Source organism: Podarcis vaucheri (assembly GCF_965113315.1).
Source record: "Podarcis vaucheri genome assembly, chromosome: 17".
Classification (NCBI taxonomy): domain Eukaryota; kingdom Metazoa; phylum Chordata; class Lepidosauria; order Squamata; family Lacertidae; genus Podarcis; species Podarcis vaucheri.
Window position 1 is genome coordinate 15,339,066 of NC_138755.1, and position 17,635 is coordinate 15,356,700.

Here is a 17,635-nt window from a genome sequence, read left to right on the forward strand (position 1 = left end):
AGGGTATTTTTATTCAGGTTCTTCTATCTTTTATCTCCGCTCTTTTCCTTTTTTTTTTTTTTGTTTTTTTAAACCAAAGAATGCATATTTAGAACCAGTTCTGAAGCTGGGAAAGTTTGCAGAGGACAAGAGCTATAGCACAATGGAGAGAGAGGTGAAAGATGAGGTGAGGTCTCGAGCAGAGACATTCTGGATCAGGATAGCAACTGCTGGCCATGGGTCCCCTCTGAACTTGATGCATCACAATGCTAGGGAAAGTTGTGTTCCACATGTGCTGTAGATCAAGAGAAAGGCAGATGTATGAGATTAGTTTGATTTCCTGCCAAATCCTACTTATCTTTGTGTGTGTGTCTGTGTGTGCAACACAGCTGGTTTAGCCAGCCATAAAGTACATTTGGCAAGAGTGATTTGGACGTTCTAATCATATTACTTATAAATGTGAGTTTATTGTAGTTCTTTATTAAGTAGATTTGTTTTTCATTTGCTGAATAAACTTGTTCCACTGCCCAGAACTGAAAGTTTTTAATGTCATATCCATATTCCAAGAAATGACTCACCAAAGGGGTGCCAATCTCCTGGTTCCTAATGTTACCCAGATGCTATTCTTATTTTGAGCATCCTTGTAGTTTGACCTACATAGATTCTTTTTGCATGGACACTGAATGATGTATATAGCATTGTTAGTGATTTAGTGAATGATTCCAAAGGGTAAACATTGTGTGAGTCATTTCTTGGAATATGGACATGAAATTAGACGATGGATTTTGAAATTAAGCAACAGCCCCTCAAGGCTTGAATGAACTAGTGTGGTTTTTTTGTTTTGTTTTTTGTCTTCTTTTAGCCTAAATAGCATACTCATTGATTTACATTATATAATTTCCCAAAACATTGTGCATTGCTGAATAATTGTTATTTTTAATGGGGGTTGTTTTTTAGACTGTGTTGTTGTTGTTTAATCGTTTAGTCGTGTCCGACTCTTCGTGACCCCATGGACCAGAGCATGCCAGGCACTCCTGTCTTCCACTGCCTCCTGCAGTTTGGTCAAACTCATGCTGGTAGCTTTGAGAACACTGTCCAACCATCTCGTCCTCTGTCGTCCCCTTCTTCTTGTGCCCTCCATCTTTCCCAACATCAGGGTCTTTTCCAGGGAGTCTTCTCTTCTCATGAGGTGGCCAAAGTATTGGAGCCTCAGCTTCACGATCTGTCCTTCCAGTGAGCACTCAGGACTGATTTCCTTAAGAATGGATAGGTTTGATCTTCTTGCAGTCCATGGGACTCTCAAGAGTCTCTTCCAGCACCATAATTCAAAAGCATCGATTCTTCGGTGATCAGCCTTCTTCATGGTCCAGCTCTCACTTACATACATCACTACTGGGAAAATCATAGCTTTTACTATACGGAGCTTTGTCGGCAAGGTGATGTCTCTGCTTTTTAAGATGCTGTCTATGTTTGTCATTGCTTTTCTCCCAAGAAGCAGGCGTCTTTTAATTTTGTGGCTGCTGTCACCATCTGCAGTGATCATGGAACCCAAGAAAGTAAAATCTCTCACTGCCTCCATTTCTTCCCCTTCTATTTGCCAGGAGGTGATGGGACCAGTGGCCACGATCTTCGTTTTTTTGATGTTGAGCTTCAAACCATATTTTGCGCTCTCCTCTTTCACCCTAATTAAAAGGCTCTTTAATTCCTCCTCACTTTCTGCCATCAATGTTGTGTCATCTGATTAGCCCCTGATAAAGGCCTCCTGGCCAAAATGTGGGCATTCTTCATAAATAAAGTCACCATTATTCTTCCAGCATCTTTGACATTCATTTCTCCCACGGTCTTTCAGATGCTTCCAGATTTTGGTGCAATGTGAAGCAAGGATTCAAATTCCTTTTCAATCATAAGCATATCCAAACTAATGCAAGGCAAATAAATAGCAGGTGAAAAGCTCCAAAGTTATATGAAAACTCATGCGCATTAGAGTTTATCAGACATCTTAGGTTGCAGAGGATAAGTGTTCTTCTTCGTAGCTGCTTCCTGACTTCAGGGATAGAGGGTTTTCTTAGAGGTTCTGGCAGAATATATTTCAAAAGTTACTTAAGACACTGGGATACATATATCCTTTTTCATCTTTTTTTTGGGGGGGGATGGTGGAATCGTTCTTAACATTTTAAAAAACTTGGCTTTTTCTTCTTCTGATTTTCTTTTAAAAAAAACCCACACTCTTCAGAAAGCTCTAAATCATATGCATTTTCCACTAAATGAACTTCATTTGACATTAAAGCTGACCTTTTCAGAAAGCTGCCATTTTTGTTCCTAGGCTCTCTTTGTAACTTGAGTGAGCGTTGTAGGTATTTCCCTGCTCGTGTTATGTTTTGTCATGGAAACAGACCTTCTCTGTTTGCTTCTAGCTGCAAAAAAAATATGACAAAACATTGTTGTTTGATTCAGTGGTGATGCAGTTATTATCTTCACCATTGGATGCAATTAAAATGCATTTGCCAGGCTTGGAAGAAGAGAATAAATTCGCTAAAACTGTGAGTTTTATGTAACCAGCAGTAGGAACTAGGTGTTCTCTGGTTGCATTATTGCTACCTCTTTCAAATCAAACATTTACAAGACTAAAGAAAATAAAATACAATAAAATAATTTTTAAAAATCCTTCCAATAGCACCTTAGAGACAAACTAACTTAGTTAGTTATTGGTATGAGCTTTCAACTTGAGGTTGTAAAGGTAAAGGTACCCCTGACCATTAGGTCCAACTTCTGCCAGTTTCAGAAATTGTAGGTTACTTTGCACCCACAGACTCTGGTACCCAAAACCTGTAACAATATTATTTTCTTAGATACGTCAGCTTTGTTGTTGTTGTTTAGTTGTTTAGTCGTGTCCAACTCTTCATGACCCCATGGACCAGAGCACGCCACGCACTCCTGTCTTCCACTGCCTCCCGCAGTTTGGTCAAACTCATGCTGGTAGCTTCGAGAACACTTTCCCACCATCTTGTCCTCTGTCATCCCCTTCTCCTTGTGCCCTCCATCTTTCCCAGCATCATAGTCTTTTCCAGGGAGTTTTCTCTTCTCATGAGGTGGCCAAAGTCTTGGAGTCTCAGCTTCAGGATCTGTCCTTCCAGTGAGCACTCAGGGCTGATTTCCTTCAGAATGGATACGTTTGATCTTCTTACAGTCCATGGGACTCTCAAGAGTCTCCTCCAGCACCATAATTCAAAAGCATCAATTCTTCGGCGATCAGCCTTCTTTATGGTCCAGCTTACGTATCCTTAAATGTAATTTTGGGTGCATGGTGTACACAAGCATATTTGATTCTCTCAATGATTTCAAGCAAGTATAGTTAAAATGACAGCATTTGAAGTGGTACATGTGGGGAATCATTTATTCATAGCAATTCTTTGAAAAGGGCATCTCAACAACTTTTCCAGTGGAAGAATCACACAGCATGACAAGATAGCAATGCTGTAAAAACTAGCAGGACATTTTTATTTTATTTTATAAAGAAAATGAGGACTTCTATTGTTGTTGGGTTTTTAAAATGTGTGTGTGTGTGTGGAGAGAGAGAGAGAGATGGATCACAGCCATTTTTATTATTATTTAGTGGCTTCACCTCTTAATTTTGTCATATTTTGAATAGTAGGAGTGATTTCATCCCAGCCTGGGCTGAACAAAGAAAGAAGTGTGATGCTAACTAGGTTTTTTGGACTCATACCAAAATGCAATGTGCTTTATTTGGCTACCTTAATATATTTGCTCTTAGAGACTTTAGTCCTTATCTACCAAACACTTGTTCGGACAAGTAAACCTCCTCTATATTTTTTGTCAACTTAGGAGAAACTTTGCTTAGAAGGTTTGCAAAATTGCACAAAATCATATTCCATCTTGTAAGAACAGCTTTGCCCAAATCCTGATTCAGAAAAGTGTGGGAATCAGATCTGGGTGGGAGACCTCAAAAACCTGAGGTGGGATACCATCTGGGACAAGCAACCAGCCACTTAAAACAATGTTGGCTAGAATTAAAAGAGTCCATACTCAAGGTTGAACATAGTTGCCATCTCATCCTAGTAAGGGTGCATTATATGAACTGATCTTCAGCATCATTATGTTGGCAGCGTTATAATATGGAGGCTCTCTAATATGTATGTGGTGGGGTGGTAAAGTTTTGGGGGAGATTTCAGAAATTGTTCCACACATGACCCCACTAATGTATATTTAGTACATTTCTCATTATATGACAGCAAAGCAATATTGATTATACACAATGGCTCATTGATACTTCTCCTGGCAGCAGTAATATTGGAAGTGGTAAGATACTAGAAGCTGAACACTAGATCTCCATTAGAGGGGTGAATATAATAGAATCTAGAATTTTTGTCTGAAAAGGTTACCTACCGCAGCAGAAGTTTGAGGGGCTTGGTCAAACAATGCAACTTTCTGAAGACGCCATGTCTGTCAAATGTTACTAAAGGATCTGACTTCCCAAGACCACCAACAGATCTCTTTCTGAGGAGATAATTTATCTTGGACATTTCGGTAGCAAAATTAAACACCAGAAAAGACTGGGCTTTACATTCCTTTGAAACTTGTATGAGGAAAATGATTTGGGAAACTTGTTTGTATTTTGGAATGTTAATTGTGCTGTTTGAAACCAATTAAAAATGCATCCATATACAGTGGTACCTTGGGTTAAGTACTTCATTTGTTCCGGAGGTCCGTACTTAACCTGAAACTGTTCTTAACCTGAAGCACCACTTTAGCTAATGGGGCCTCCTGCTGCTGCCATGCCACCGGAGCACGATTTCTGTTCTCATCCTAAAGCAAAGCTCTTAACCTGAAACACTATTTCTGGGTTAGCGGAGTCTGCAACCTGAAGCGTATGTAACCCGAGGTACCACTGTATTTGTTCAGCTAGTCAGAATAGGCAGTAAGCTTTGTACCACGTTGTTGCATCATCTCCATCCTGTATGAAGCAGGGGGAGAGAGACGTTTGCCCTCCACAACAGGTCAGGTCACCATGTGCCAGTTGACTTAGAATAGCTTGATACCAGACATGAAGGTTAAGAGACCGTTTTCTTTTTGTGTTTGGAAGATCACAGTCATACAGGTAAAGTGCCAGGAATAATTAGAAGAGATAATGCTTCAGTCCCCAGTAGGCGCTGAACGCTTTATCTATAATGAAGAACTTGCCGTTCCGATTTTGTGCTGTTTTGTTCTGATTAACTGGCAAGCAAGTTGCCCTTACAGTGCATTCTCATGGTAGCGGCAATGCTGTCTTTCTGAATAATCGTCACAAGGACGTAATATGAGTTAGTACTGTGTTAGACAGTACTAAAGATCGTGTTCAACAAGTCAGGTTGCACCCTTGCTGCATAATTTGTTTGACTTCTATACTGATTGTCTCGCCTCTGTTTGGGGGCAATTCTTACACGTCCAACATCTCAGTCCCAAATCTGTTTACTTGGAGCTATTTGTCCCACTGATTCTCAGTAAATCTGCTTAGGAACTCGAGAGACCCTGCAGCTACAATCCTACACATACACACAACTTATATTTAATGATTTTATGCTTTGCTGTTGTATCCCACTCTGGAAATACTTTGGAATACTGTGCCAATAACTCTTTTTTGAAAAGAAATGTGTGTGTGTTTTGGAGGGAATCATATCACTATGACAATAGTTCTGCCAGCACAAGCTTTTCAGCTTGCCAGGTAGAACTGTCCCCCTTTGCACTAACAGACATCCCGCTCTGGGGTGGGAAGAAGAGTGCAGAAAGCCCCATTGCACTAACAGACACCCCGCTCTTGATCTCTTATGATGATGATGATGATGATGATGATGATGATGATGATGATAATAATAATAGCAGCACAGCTCTGTTTGCCGCTGCCATCTCGCACCAAATCCAAATACTGTATATGTCTGAAAAGTATTACGTACAGAGGAAATCACTCCTCCTTCACTGAGCACAGGTGTCAATCATCATGTAGTCAAAATGGCACCACCTGCACATAAGAGGAAGGTGTTAGGAGGCTCAGAAGAACCCCAAGATTTGCAGTAATGCAAAAAAAGAAATCTTTTGGAACACCTTCCCCCCAAACAGTTCATTGAGGACTCAGTGGGCACAGAATGCTGCCTGGAAGGAAAAATGGAAAACCAGGAATTGAACATCATGGAAAATGGCATGGCTGAGAGGAACAGGGACATCTTGGGCAGATTCCATTGGCTTCCCCCGTTTTCAGATTTCAGGGGGTGGGAGATAATCCTTATGTAAGACAAAACAGCTCCATCCACACACAAGAGAGCAGGTACTGTGAGGTTTGGGTGAACCCAGAGATTTGCAGAAGTACAAGGAATCTTGGGGGGTGGATATCTAATGGAGAGGAACTCGAAACAATCCATTGGGGACTGAGCAGGATCAGCAGCCCTGAAGTGCTGAATAACTTGGAAATGCAAACAGAGCAAGGAATGGAATGGAATGGGCTGACTGGTGAGGAGAGTTGCGATGGGGCAGGAGAGGCTAGCTGAAAGAACAAGGAGGAAGCCCAGAGAAAGCAGAAGGTAGGCACTCATACCTTGGTCTTTTCCATTATTGTCCTCTGTCTCCTTCCCTTTACTCCTTTTGGAGAAATTAGGAGAAATCTGCTTCCAGGGCAGATAGATATAGATAGATTAGAGATAGAGATTTCGATAGAGATTTCCCAGTAGTGATGTATGGAAGTGAAAGCTGAACCATAAAGAAGGCTGATCGCTGAAGAATTGATGCTTTTGAATTATGGTGCTGGAGGAGACTCTTGAGAGTCCTGTGGACTGCAAGAAGATTAAACCTCTCCATTCTGAAGGAAATCAGTCCTGAGTGCTCACTGGAAGGACAGATCCTAGAGCTGAGGCTCCAATACTTTGGCCACCTCATGAGAAGAGAAGACTCCTTGGAAAAGACCCTGGTGTTAGGAAAGATGGAGGGCACAAGGAGAAGGGGACAACAGAGGATGAGATGTTTGGACAGTGTTCTCTAAGCTACCAACATGAGTTTGACCAAACTGCGGGAGGCAGTGGAAGACAGGAGTTCCTGGCGTGCTCTGGTCCATGGGGTCACGAAGAGTCGGACACGACTAAACGACTAAACAACAACAACAATAGTTGGGTAGTGGGTTGAAGTCATCAACACTTGATTGGAGCCCAGGAAGCTGTAGAACAAAAGTACCACTTACAGTAGCGATTGGGCAGGATGGTAAATTGTATCTGCAGATAAGCTTGTGAAGAAAATCACCTGTGCTTCTACAACAGAAGAACCCTTTTCCATTTTGACCCCAGTTGACTTTTCCTTGGCGTAATAAGTTAAAAAAAGAGGAAGGGGAAGTTTTCTCATCTAGTCTACCACATCGTCTACCACAATTTACTTGTAGCTTCTATGGGGCTTTAAGCAAAGTCTTCCTTAGGTTGGAGACCTTAGTCCTGCTATCTAGACATCTCAACTCTTCATCTAGAGCAGGCATGGCCCTCCAGCAGTTTGGGACTACAACTCCCATCATCCCTAGCTAACAGGACCAGGGGTCAGGGATGATGGGAATTGTAGTCCCAAAACAGTTGGAGAGCCACGTTTGGCCATGCCTGATCTAGAGTTTCTGCAGATTTAAGTTGGAACTCTGTTGTGCCCTCTACTGCTGAGCTATGGAACCTCCCATAATTGATTTCTTTTTAGCCCACATCCCAACAATTCCCTAAATATCAGAGTTCATTCTTCAAAAAAACTGGATCAAAGTGAATATAGGAAAGTTCAGCTTGCTTTTTATCTTCTGCCAGTGGTTCTCCTTCTGAGGTCAACTACAAACGAGCCGTATCTATTGGCCTGAGATGGAAATTCTGTTTTATAAATTGTGGGTCCTCTTACTTTATATCATGTGTATTATTGCATAGTATGTTCAGTGCTGTCTTGACACTTTGTTTAACACTTTCTTTTGAAAACATTGGCATGCTTTACCATCCATTTTACTCTTTTGTTTTGTCTTTTCTTTTTCCTTTCCACTCATGCAGTCAAATGCCGGGGAGGACCAGACACTAACGGTAGGCAGTAGCAAGTGTCTTTTTATATCTAGTCATTTTGATTCTAAAATGCATAGACAGTTGTTTTTATTATATATGTGATGATATAATTGTAAAACTTCGAATTCTAGTGCTAAAATTATTTCTGGGATTTTACTTTTCCATTTCATTTGCATTTTATTGGAAGATGGATGCATATACAGAGGGACTGCATCCAACTAAGTTTTATTCACAGTTGGCCTGTTGATCCTTAGTTAGGCATGCTCATTAATTTCAATAGGTCCACTGTCAAGTATGACTTAAGACTGGATACAAGTCAGAGTCTGCCATTTTTCCTTGGCCTTAATCACCAAGCCACATACAGTCATACCTCAGGTTACAGACAGTTCAGGTTGCGTTTTCTTGGGTTACGGACCACCAAAACCCAGCAGTACCGAAACGGTTTCAGTGGCCGTGCATGCGCAGAAGCGCTGAATCGCAACCCACGCATGTGCAGGTTGCAAACGTGCATGCCACACAGATCACGTTCACAACCCGAGCGTCCACTGTATTGTAGTTGCTTGCCTCTCTCCTTGCAGTTTTGCAGCCCACAAGAAACTAAGGTGTAGAAGCTGTCTAGCCCAGTTTAGGTGAAGAACTTCGCTTTCATTGGCTAACTGGCAGCCAAGGACACATTTCCCTTTCCTTTGATAGCTAAGGTAAAGGTAATGAGACCCCTGACCATTAGGTCCAGTCGTGACCGACTCTGGGGTTGCGGCGCTCATCTTGCTTTATTGGCTGAGGGAGCCAGCGTACAGTTTCTGTGGCCAGCATGACTAAGTTGCTTCTGGTGAAACCAGAGCAGCGCACAGAAACGCAGTTTACCTTCCCGCTGGAGTGGTACCTATTTATCTACTTGCACTTTGACGTGCTTTCGAACTGCTAGGTTGGCAGGAGCAGGGACCGAGCAATGGGAGCTCACCCTGTCGCGGGGATTCAAACCGCCGACCTTCTGATTGGCAAGTCCTAGGCTCTGTGGTTTAGACCACAGTGCCACCCACGTCCATCCTTTGATAGGTAACTCTCTTCAAATGCCTGTTCTTTCATTCGTGTCACCTCAGTAGATACGGTTTTGTGAATGTGTTTGCCCAGGTCATGCGTAGCTCCCCTCTCAGGGCTCATGTGCTTAACCAAACCCCCCCTGGTTATAAAAGAATGGCCCTGCAAGTTATTTTTTTCTTTTCCACCAACTGCGCATACATCTTACAGTCATATATATTTCCAGAGTTATAATTCCACCTACAAAACTACAGTGAGTCAGAAGAATGAATTGCATATGAATATGGAAATCATGTTAAGAACTTCAATGCTTTTCCATAGGTCTTGTTCACATGTCGCTTAAAAAGCAGGGGTCAGCAAAGGTTTTGTGGCTTGGGCCAGAATGCGCACGCATGCGCAAATGCTATTTCCGGCGCTCCTTCTGGTGTGGAGGAGGCTTGCCCTGTTCTGGGAAGTTTTTAATGTGTGATATTTTAGTGTTTTTTTGGTTTCTATGGAAGCCGCCCAGAGTGGTTGGGGAAACCCAGCCCAATGGGCGGGGTACAAATAATTAATAATAATAATAATAATAATAATAATAATAATAATAATAATAATTCCCATTGGCTGCAGGAGCTTCCTGCAGCCAATGGGAAGCCGGCCAGCGTCGCGGAAGGCGGTCCCCACTCTGCTCTGTGCCGGTTTAGCATGGCACACAGGAGCCAACTAAGAAGGCGGTGAGGGTCCCCTAGCGGGCAGTATGGGTCCATGGGCCTTAGGTTGCCAACCCCTGCTTTAAAGCACGGTTGAAATAAAACTACCACACTGTTCAAAAGTTCCCGTTTTCTTCCTTTTGCTGCACCAAAAAGCAATCAAACCAGACTGGCCATAGTACACATGTCCCTTCAAGTGTCCCATTTTCTAGGGGCAATCTCAGAATTTCAGAAGCCGTCCCAATTTCTGATTTGATCCTGGAATGTCCTGGTTGTCCTTTTCTTACTCCCCTCCACAAATGCCCACTCCTGCCACGAACCAGTAAGTAAAGGGGAAGAGTTACCTTAGTAGATGCCTGGTCTTGTTTTTAGACCAATTTGGAGCCTTCATTTTGCTCAGTATTTCTGCTGTGGGCTGGAAGAGGCCCCTTCTTCCTTGGCCCCAACTAACTTGTCATTTGCTCTTAAGATACTGGTGTTTATGAGGCTTATATAATGTGACCCAGGGACTGAAAACCTAGCTTTATGTGAAGTATTTAAGACTATATTATCTTATTTATATTTTTTTAAAAAAATGGTATTTACTAAGTTTTCCATTGTAACCATCCAATAAAAACCACATCAAAACATTCCAAATTATAATACAATTTAAAAAGCCAAACAACTATGCCAAATTATATATCTTTGGGTGACTTCCCATGCTCTGAAGTTCGGGGAGTGATGATCTAACGTTGCACTGCATTCCTTAATTAGTCCAAATAGTCCTGATAAACATTTCCGATATTGATCCTGTGGTTATTTTTAACAGCCTCTGAATTCGTTTAGCAAGCGGGTTAGTCCTGACTGTACGACCTTATTGTGTTATCTAATTATTTTCCTAAAATATGTAAAAAATAACAATACCTGCTTTATATACATAGTAGGGAGGAGTCACAGTGTTGTAGTACATGAAGTAAATGTACTTTCCAAACAGGATTTAAATAGTTTTTTCCCCTCTTTCCCCCTTTAGACTAAGCCCCGTCTGCAGCGTGGTGGGAGCTCTGCATCTCTGCACAACAGCCTAATGAGGAACAGCATTTTCCAGCTTATGATTCACACTCTTGACCCACTTGCTGAAGGTATCGCTTCAATGTGTTTTATTTTTTCTGTTGCTTTTCTTTCCCCCTTGTTAATTTTATTTAAAATTGCCTTCGGCAGCTAATGCTTCTTTTCTCCTGTTCTCTTCCGGCGCAGTTGACAAAATGGGTGCTTTCTTTTCATCTCAGTAGGGGGCTTCCACGCGTGCAAAAACCTCCCATGCACAAACATTGGTTTAAAATCAGCCTTTAAATCAAGGTCCCGCTGAAACAATTCCTCTCCCTTCAGATAAAATAGACAGATGTAGACACAGCTCTGTTTGTGTGTTTTGTGTGTGTGTGTTCTTAAGTCTTGGCTTTAGCTTTTCATACAGATTATGTCTTCCGAAATAATGCTTGCATTTGCAAGGCTAGAATTTCTCCAAAAATAAGTAATCGTATGTTAGCAAACTATGAGAATATTCTCATCATTTGCTTACTCAAGTGATTGCAAAATTTAAATTGCTCTGTATGAGAAGCACAAGGAATTTGGGTTTCACTTGAAAACTGTTTAATTACATTAAAAAAAAAGAGAGAGAATACTCCACATCTCTTTGAAATGAAGATTTTGGGTTTTTTTGTCATTTTTAACCAAATGATGTAACGTTCACCAGTCTTAAAGGAAAAGCTGCTACTCTTTCATTCCTTACGTTCTAAGCATTACCAAGTCTCCGCTCAGACAAGTACATGTGCTTGAAAATGTTGTCAGAAGCGATTGGGACTCTCTTGACTGTATAAAGCTTTGCAACTGCCACTGGAAACTTTGCAGCTGCTCAGTTGAAATTAACTTTGCCAGTAATAATCTGTCTGGACTGTGAAGGTTAGCTTTTAAAAAATAAATAAGATTTGTATCTTCTGTCATCTTACTAAAAGAAGCAAACAAACCCCAAGACACCCAACCAAATTGTATAATTTGCCTCCTTTTATATTCCTTTGTTTTCTCCTTCAATGCATAGCTTTGCATCTGTCTTGCATCATCTGCCCTAAGCAGCTGCTGTGTAGCCTTTCAGAACCATTTTTTAAAAACATAACACAGCGTTGAAGGAGGTTTACTTTTCCTCTCCTGTAACAAAAGTATTTAGATGGATATTCCAGAAATCCAGTGTCAGCACTCATTTATTGGTGGGCCATAACCAACAACTAGCTTATGCCTTACCCTAAATTTGCACCTGCGAAAGCACCACCATCTTCTTAAAGTCTTCTTAAAAGGTTGAGGGGGAAAGCATGGGAGATCAGGCAGGAGGGAGACAAGAGAAGGGGAGAGCTGGGTCAAAATTAATATTCAGTGTGCATTATAAGCCAAGAACAGAAATGCATGTATTCAAAAATTGGGTCTGATCTTGAAATATTATTTTACCAAAACTATAAATCCTCCAGGTGATGCGGTCATCTAGTTGTGAGATTATGACGATGACAATTGTGATTAAAGTTACCAAGGCGCTGCATAAAGATTCCTTCCCACAACCTTATGGTCTAGTAGATACGATACCAAAGGGGAAAGGGGTTGAGAGTTCAAAGAGGGAGAGCAAACTAGTACCGTTAATCCCCCCCCCAAAAAATTATTCATTTTGTAACACAAATGAACAACAAAAACAAAAAAGCAAACAATACAAACAAATTCTTATCTTATCCTTATTTTTTCTAAACATTGTTGGGTGAACTTCCCCAAGTCTCCCCTACCTGATTTTCATTTTAACTCATCTTTAGCAGATTACAAATATCATAATTTGTAACCATTTTTTAATCACACTTGCTTTTCCCATAAAAATCTTCATATTTTATCCCTTACAAATAATACTATTTTAAAATAGATTATCTTCTACTTCTAACCCTACAGCCTATATCCACTTCCAAAGCTATTCTAAGATTTAAATATTAACATATTTTTTCAAATAGTCTTTAAACTTCTTCCAGTCTTCTTCCACCACCTCTTCTCTCTGGTCTCAGAATCTCCCAGTCAGTTCAGGAAGTTCCATATAGTCCAGTGGTCCCGCTAACATTATACGTTTTGAACCATCAGGTGGGATGGCCACTGAGGGAGATGGTTTGGGGAGAGCCACTGCTTTTTCATCTATTGTACTAATAATAGCATTAACTTAGGACATTTATTAAGGATTAAAGTATTCCTCGGGCCATTAAGTTATCCTGGGTAATTGTTTGTCTTCTGGGAATCTAAAGTATTCATAAAGTGCTTTAGAGTGTTCAAAACGCTTCGCATACATTAAATTGTACAAAAAGGGAGGCACGATTATCTCCATATTACAGATACAGAGAGAGGGACTGAGAGATAATGGCTTGCTTAAGAAAATGAGCTTTATTTGTATCTGTCTCACCCTTCACTACTGCATTTACAGGCAGCTGACATCTTATGACTATAAACAAACATAATAAAATTATGACAGTAGATAAAAACTACAACAGTAAACCACCAAACATTAAAACTAGGAATTTCCTGATTTGTAGCTCATTTTCATGCAGCACAAGTCTATGCCTGTTTACGCAAAACTAAGTCCTACAGTGCTCAATGGAACTTACATCCAGGAAAAGCGTGTAGAAAAATTGTGTCCTTAGCTACTATGCCATATCAGGACATCACTTGTTTCTTAAGTCCCTTTAATCCACTGGCATTATTTAAACTTTGCAAGAAAATTTGCAGGATAAGTTATCGCATCTTGAAGCATTTTTTTTTAATTCGTAAAAAGAACCATATAAATATGTGATTATTTAAGTGTACTTTCACCCCATTCCATCTTAATCCCCAAACTTACAAACGTGTACAGGTAACTTTAATCTTAAGCTTATTTTACTTATGCAGTTGCAATTTTGTGTGGGTGAGCAGAGGAAACCCAGTCTCCATTTATTTGTTTCCCCACAGGCAACTGCACCAAGCTCCTATTGCAGCACCCCAGGTGTCAGGCTTTGGCAGGTGTCTTAGAGAGCCAGTGTGGTGTAGTGGTTAAGAGCGGTGGACTCGTAATCTGGGGAACCAGGTTCGCTTCCCTGCTCCTCCACATGCAGCTGCTGGGTGACCTTGGGCTAATCACACTACTCTGAAGTCTCTCAGCCCCACTCACCTCACAGAGTGCTTGTTGTAGGGGAGGAAGGGAAAGGAGATTGTTAGCCGCTTTGAGACTCCTTTGGGTAGTGATAAAGCGGGATATCAAATCCAAACTCCTCCTCTTCTTCTTCTTCTTCTTCTTCTTCTTCTTCTTCTTCTTCAAGCCCACGGGCCTCTGTCCCCAAGCTGGGCAGGTGCTTACTAGGCTTTGGGAAGGGGGAGGGAGGACTCGAGGACTCTGCCAGAGTCCTCACACCTGCTTCCTAAAGCCAGGCAAGCACTTACTGAATTTTGGGAAGGCGGCAGGAGGGCTTCGGGACCTTGTCAGAGTGGAGTGTTTTTCAATTTTCAAATTCCAAAAATGTGGGGTGCTAAAAAGTTGTAACATCGCCACTTCCAGGGAGGAAAGGTGGCGGACTAGTCATGGACTGCTGACACTCCTGTCGGCAGAGATAATTATGTTGTGATTGAGATAACCAAGGTATGATGCTTGGTTACCAGAACTTCCTTTTGAGATAAGGGAGTTCAGCAATGAGCATCACATGCTCAGAAGAAGATGTTCATCATGCCAGAGACAGAAGCTGTCGGGAGTGGAGGATCATCTAGAGAGAGGAACAATCATTGGGCCCATGCACTGCATAATAGCCCTTAAATTAGGCCATCGGGTCAACAAAACCTCCTTCTTTTCACTACTACTAAGATTGGAAGTAAATATGAGTTTGATTTTCTGTCTGCCAGTTAATTAGCACCCAGAAAGGAAGCAGGCTGTGGGGGGTGGGGCGGCTGCAGTGGCAAAAAAGCACTAATTAACAGGCTAGAAAATAAATCAAAAATCTTAAATTAATTACTATCAACTTCGAAAGAATACAACTTATAAGATAGACCTGAATCTGCTTTCAATCTTCACTTTGTATTGCCTGTAAATCTCCATCTTGTATGTGCTGTGTTGGCTGCGGAAACGAATCTGAAAAGGAATGCTTAAGAAGACACAAGTTCCTGGAAAAGGAGACTGCCAAGGGGGAGATTAATAGGACCCAGTATGGCAAAGGCAATGCTGAATGCTTCACCAATAGTTTATATCATACGATGGCTGCTGGATGAACAACTGACAGTTAAGAGCTGAGATGTGTAGAACGTTAAGAGAGAATGGATGAGAGATGCTTCAGACTAAGAATGCACAAGACCTGTGGGAAAAGATGTGTTTCTATATCTGCCTGAACATGTGCAAACCTCTAGTGAATATTGTTAATAATCAGTAATAATTAATGTATGGCAAGAATATACTACTAAACAGGATACTTTAAAAAGCTGTACAATCCAAAATGCATTTCATTTTTTAAAGAAATCAATATGCCGCTGCTTTTTCACCTATTATGCTAATAATGGCATTAACCTAGGGCACTTATTAAGGATTTTAAGTGTTCCCCAGACCATTATCCTGGGTAATTGTTTGTCTTCTGAGAATCTGAAGCATCCATAAAGCTTGGTTTGTTTTCCAACTGCTCGTGCCTCATACCTCTGTAACTTGCCGAGAAACTGGGAAGGAGTGGCTGAATGACTCGTGGTTAAGCAAGCCTGGTGGGTTTGGACATAACGCCAAACCATAGTTGAAAGAAACCACAGGCTAAACAAACCATGGCTTACTTACTCAGGGGCTGATTCTGCATAATGTATTTGCAGAAATTCTGAGGTATAAGAATTTGAAACAAAGTGACTAATAATCCTAGACTAGTGAATCTGTTTAGGCTTAGATTGGAGACACAGATAGCACACCCTTCAGATCCCTAGCTGTGCCAATATGTTGTGCACTTATGGCCTTGATTTCTTCTTACCTACTCTTGCATTTGCTAGCGTGTACCTTCCTTCCTTTCTATTAGTATCTTTTCTGTCAATGGGGAAATCTGATTACAAAATACTGGATATCTGATATCTCTTTTCTTACGTGTTCATTGTCATTCTTTGATTTGAGGCATGTTGTGTAACGACCCCTCTCCCTTCCATCCTTTCAAAAACCACTTCAGATCGCAATATGTAATCCTTTGCATTTCTCCCCCGCCCCCCAGTTAATTTATGATACTTATTTCATTTCTCCTAGTCTCTTTCTTTTAATAAATTCCTTCCCTGAATACCTCCTCTTCTTTCCTCCTCCTTGATTATTATATCCATTTGAGATCGTCCTGGTACCTTCCTCAAACTTCCACTTGGCAGGCACTATTACAGTGGTACCTCGGGTTACATACGCTTCAGGTTACATACGCTTCAGGTTACAGACTAGAAAGAGTGCTAACCCAGAAAGAGTGCTTCAGGTTAAGAACTTTGCTTCAGGATGAGAACAGAAATCGCGCGGCTGCAGCAGGAGGCCCCATTAGCTAAAGTGGTGCTTCAGGTTAAGAACAGTTTCAGGTTAAGTACGGACCTCCAGAACGAATTAAGTACTTAACCTGAGGTACCACTGTATTTTCCTTAGATGAGAAATGTTAAGGATCAACTCTCTTTCCAGGATCCCAAAGAATGTCAGCTTAAGATAATGATTGTGGCTGCACCTCAAACCGCTGCTGCTCCCATTCAGAAGGAAGTGGGAAGAGTTGTTATGTCAGGGGTCGAAAACCTAAGGCCTGTGGGCCACAAGTCACCCAAGGGAGTCATTTTACCAGCCCACGAGCCCTCCACGAACTGAGCCACCCGCTTGGCGCATCGCTATGCTAAACCGATGCAGCACAGCGCAGGGACCCGCTTTCGCAGCGCCCAAAATCGCGTCTGTGCAGACACAGATGCTGGAAACCGCAGGCGCTCTCACTCATGTGCGCCCGCGATCTGGCCCACAGAGGGGGTGAACCGGCCCAGGCAAAGGAAGCCTTGCTGACCCCTGTGTTATGTAGTCCTTCATACAGCTTTTAGACCAGGGGTCGACAAGGTTTACCTCGCCTGTGCCAGTTCACTCCAGCAGAGATCCCTCCGTGGGCCAGATCGCGCATGTTTTGGCATCTGAGAATCCGCAGATGTTATTTCCGGCACCGTAGAAGCGAGTCCCTGCACCGTGCTGTGCCAGTTTAGCGCAGCACGCAGATACTCTCTGAGTGGGTGGCTCGGTTTGGGGGCCAGTTAAACGACCCCCGCGGGCCACTTGTGGCCCACGGGCCTTAGTTTGCCAAACCCTGTTTTAGACAGAGCCATGTGTTATGAATGCTCCTCCTTTCAACCCCACTCTGAATGCCATACGTATGTCAGAATGCAATTGTGCTTAGAAATTCATGATATATTTGAAAGACAATTGTAATCAATTGGCATCGCTTGTAGGGTTACAAGAAGTTTTGTAAGGAGAACTATATGAATTATTGCAAAAGAGGACTAAGAAGGAGTTTGTTTAGGATTTGGATTTCATAGCAATAACTATAATAATAAAATGCAAAATTAGAAAGGAAGTTAGAAAACCATCAGTTGAGGTTGATGGAAGTCCTAGGCTGTGATAACCAAAGTTTGTTACTGTTGTTTAAAATGGGATGTTGTGTTTGTAAAAAACAATAAAAATTATATTAAAATAAAACAAAACAGAATGCATTTGTGCTTGCGTGCATTATGAATGCCAGTAGAAAAGTGAGCCATTTATTTGTTCTTGTTGTTGTTATTATTATTATTATTATTATTATTATTATTATTATTTCTACCCCGCCCATCTGGCTGGGTTTCCTGAGCCACTCTGTG

At 41.5% G+C, this 17,635-nt stretch overlaps 1 protein-coding gene across 4 annotated transcripts in view; it reads left to right on the forward strand.

The window, feature by feature from the left end:
* Positions 1-17,635, forward strand: part of SLC24A2 (solute carrier family 24 member 2) — an 80,807-nt gene that overhangs the window by 39,631 nt on the left and 23,541 nt on the right. For 3 of the 4 annotated variants that reach the window (XM_082204869.1, XM_082204872.1, XM_082204870.1), the window contains exons 3-4: positions 8,022-8,051; positions 10,770-10,878. In XM_082204869.1, coding sequence (XP_082060995.1) covers positions 8,022-8,051; positions 10,770-10,878 — 139 coding nt within the window. The remainder of the gene's footprint in view (positions 1-8,021; positions 8,052-10,769; positions 10,879-17,635) is intronic. The other variant, XM_082204871.1, reaches the window with a different exon arrangement.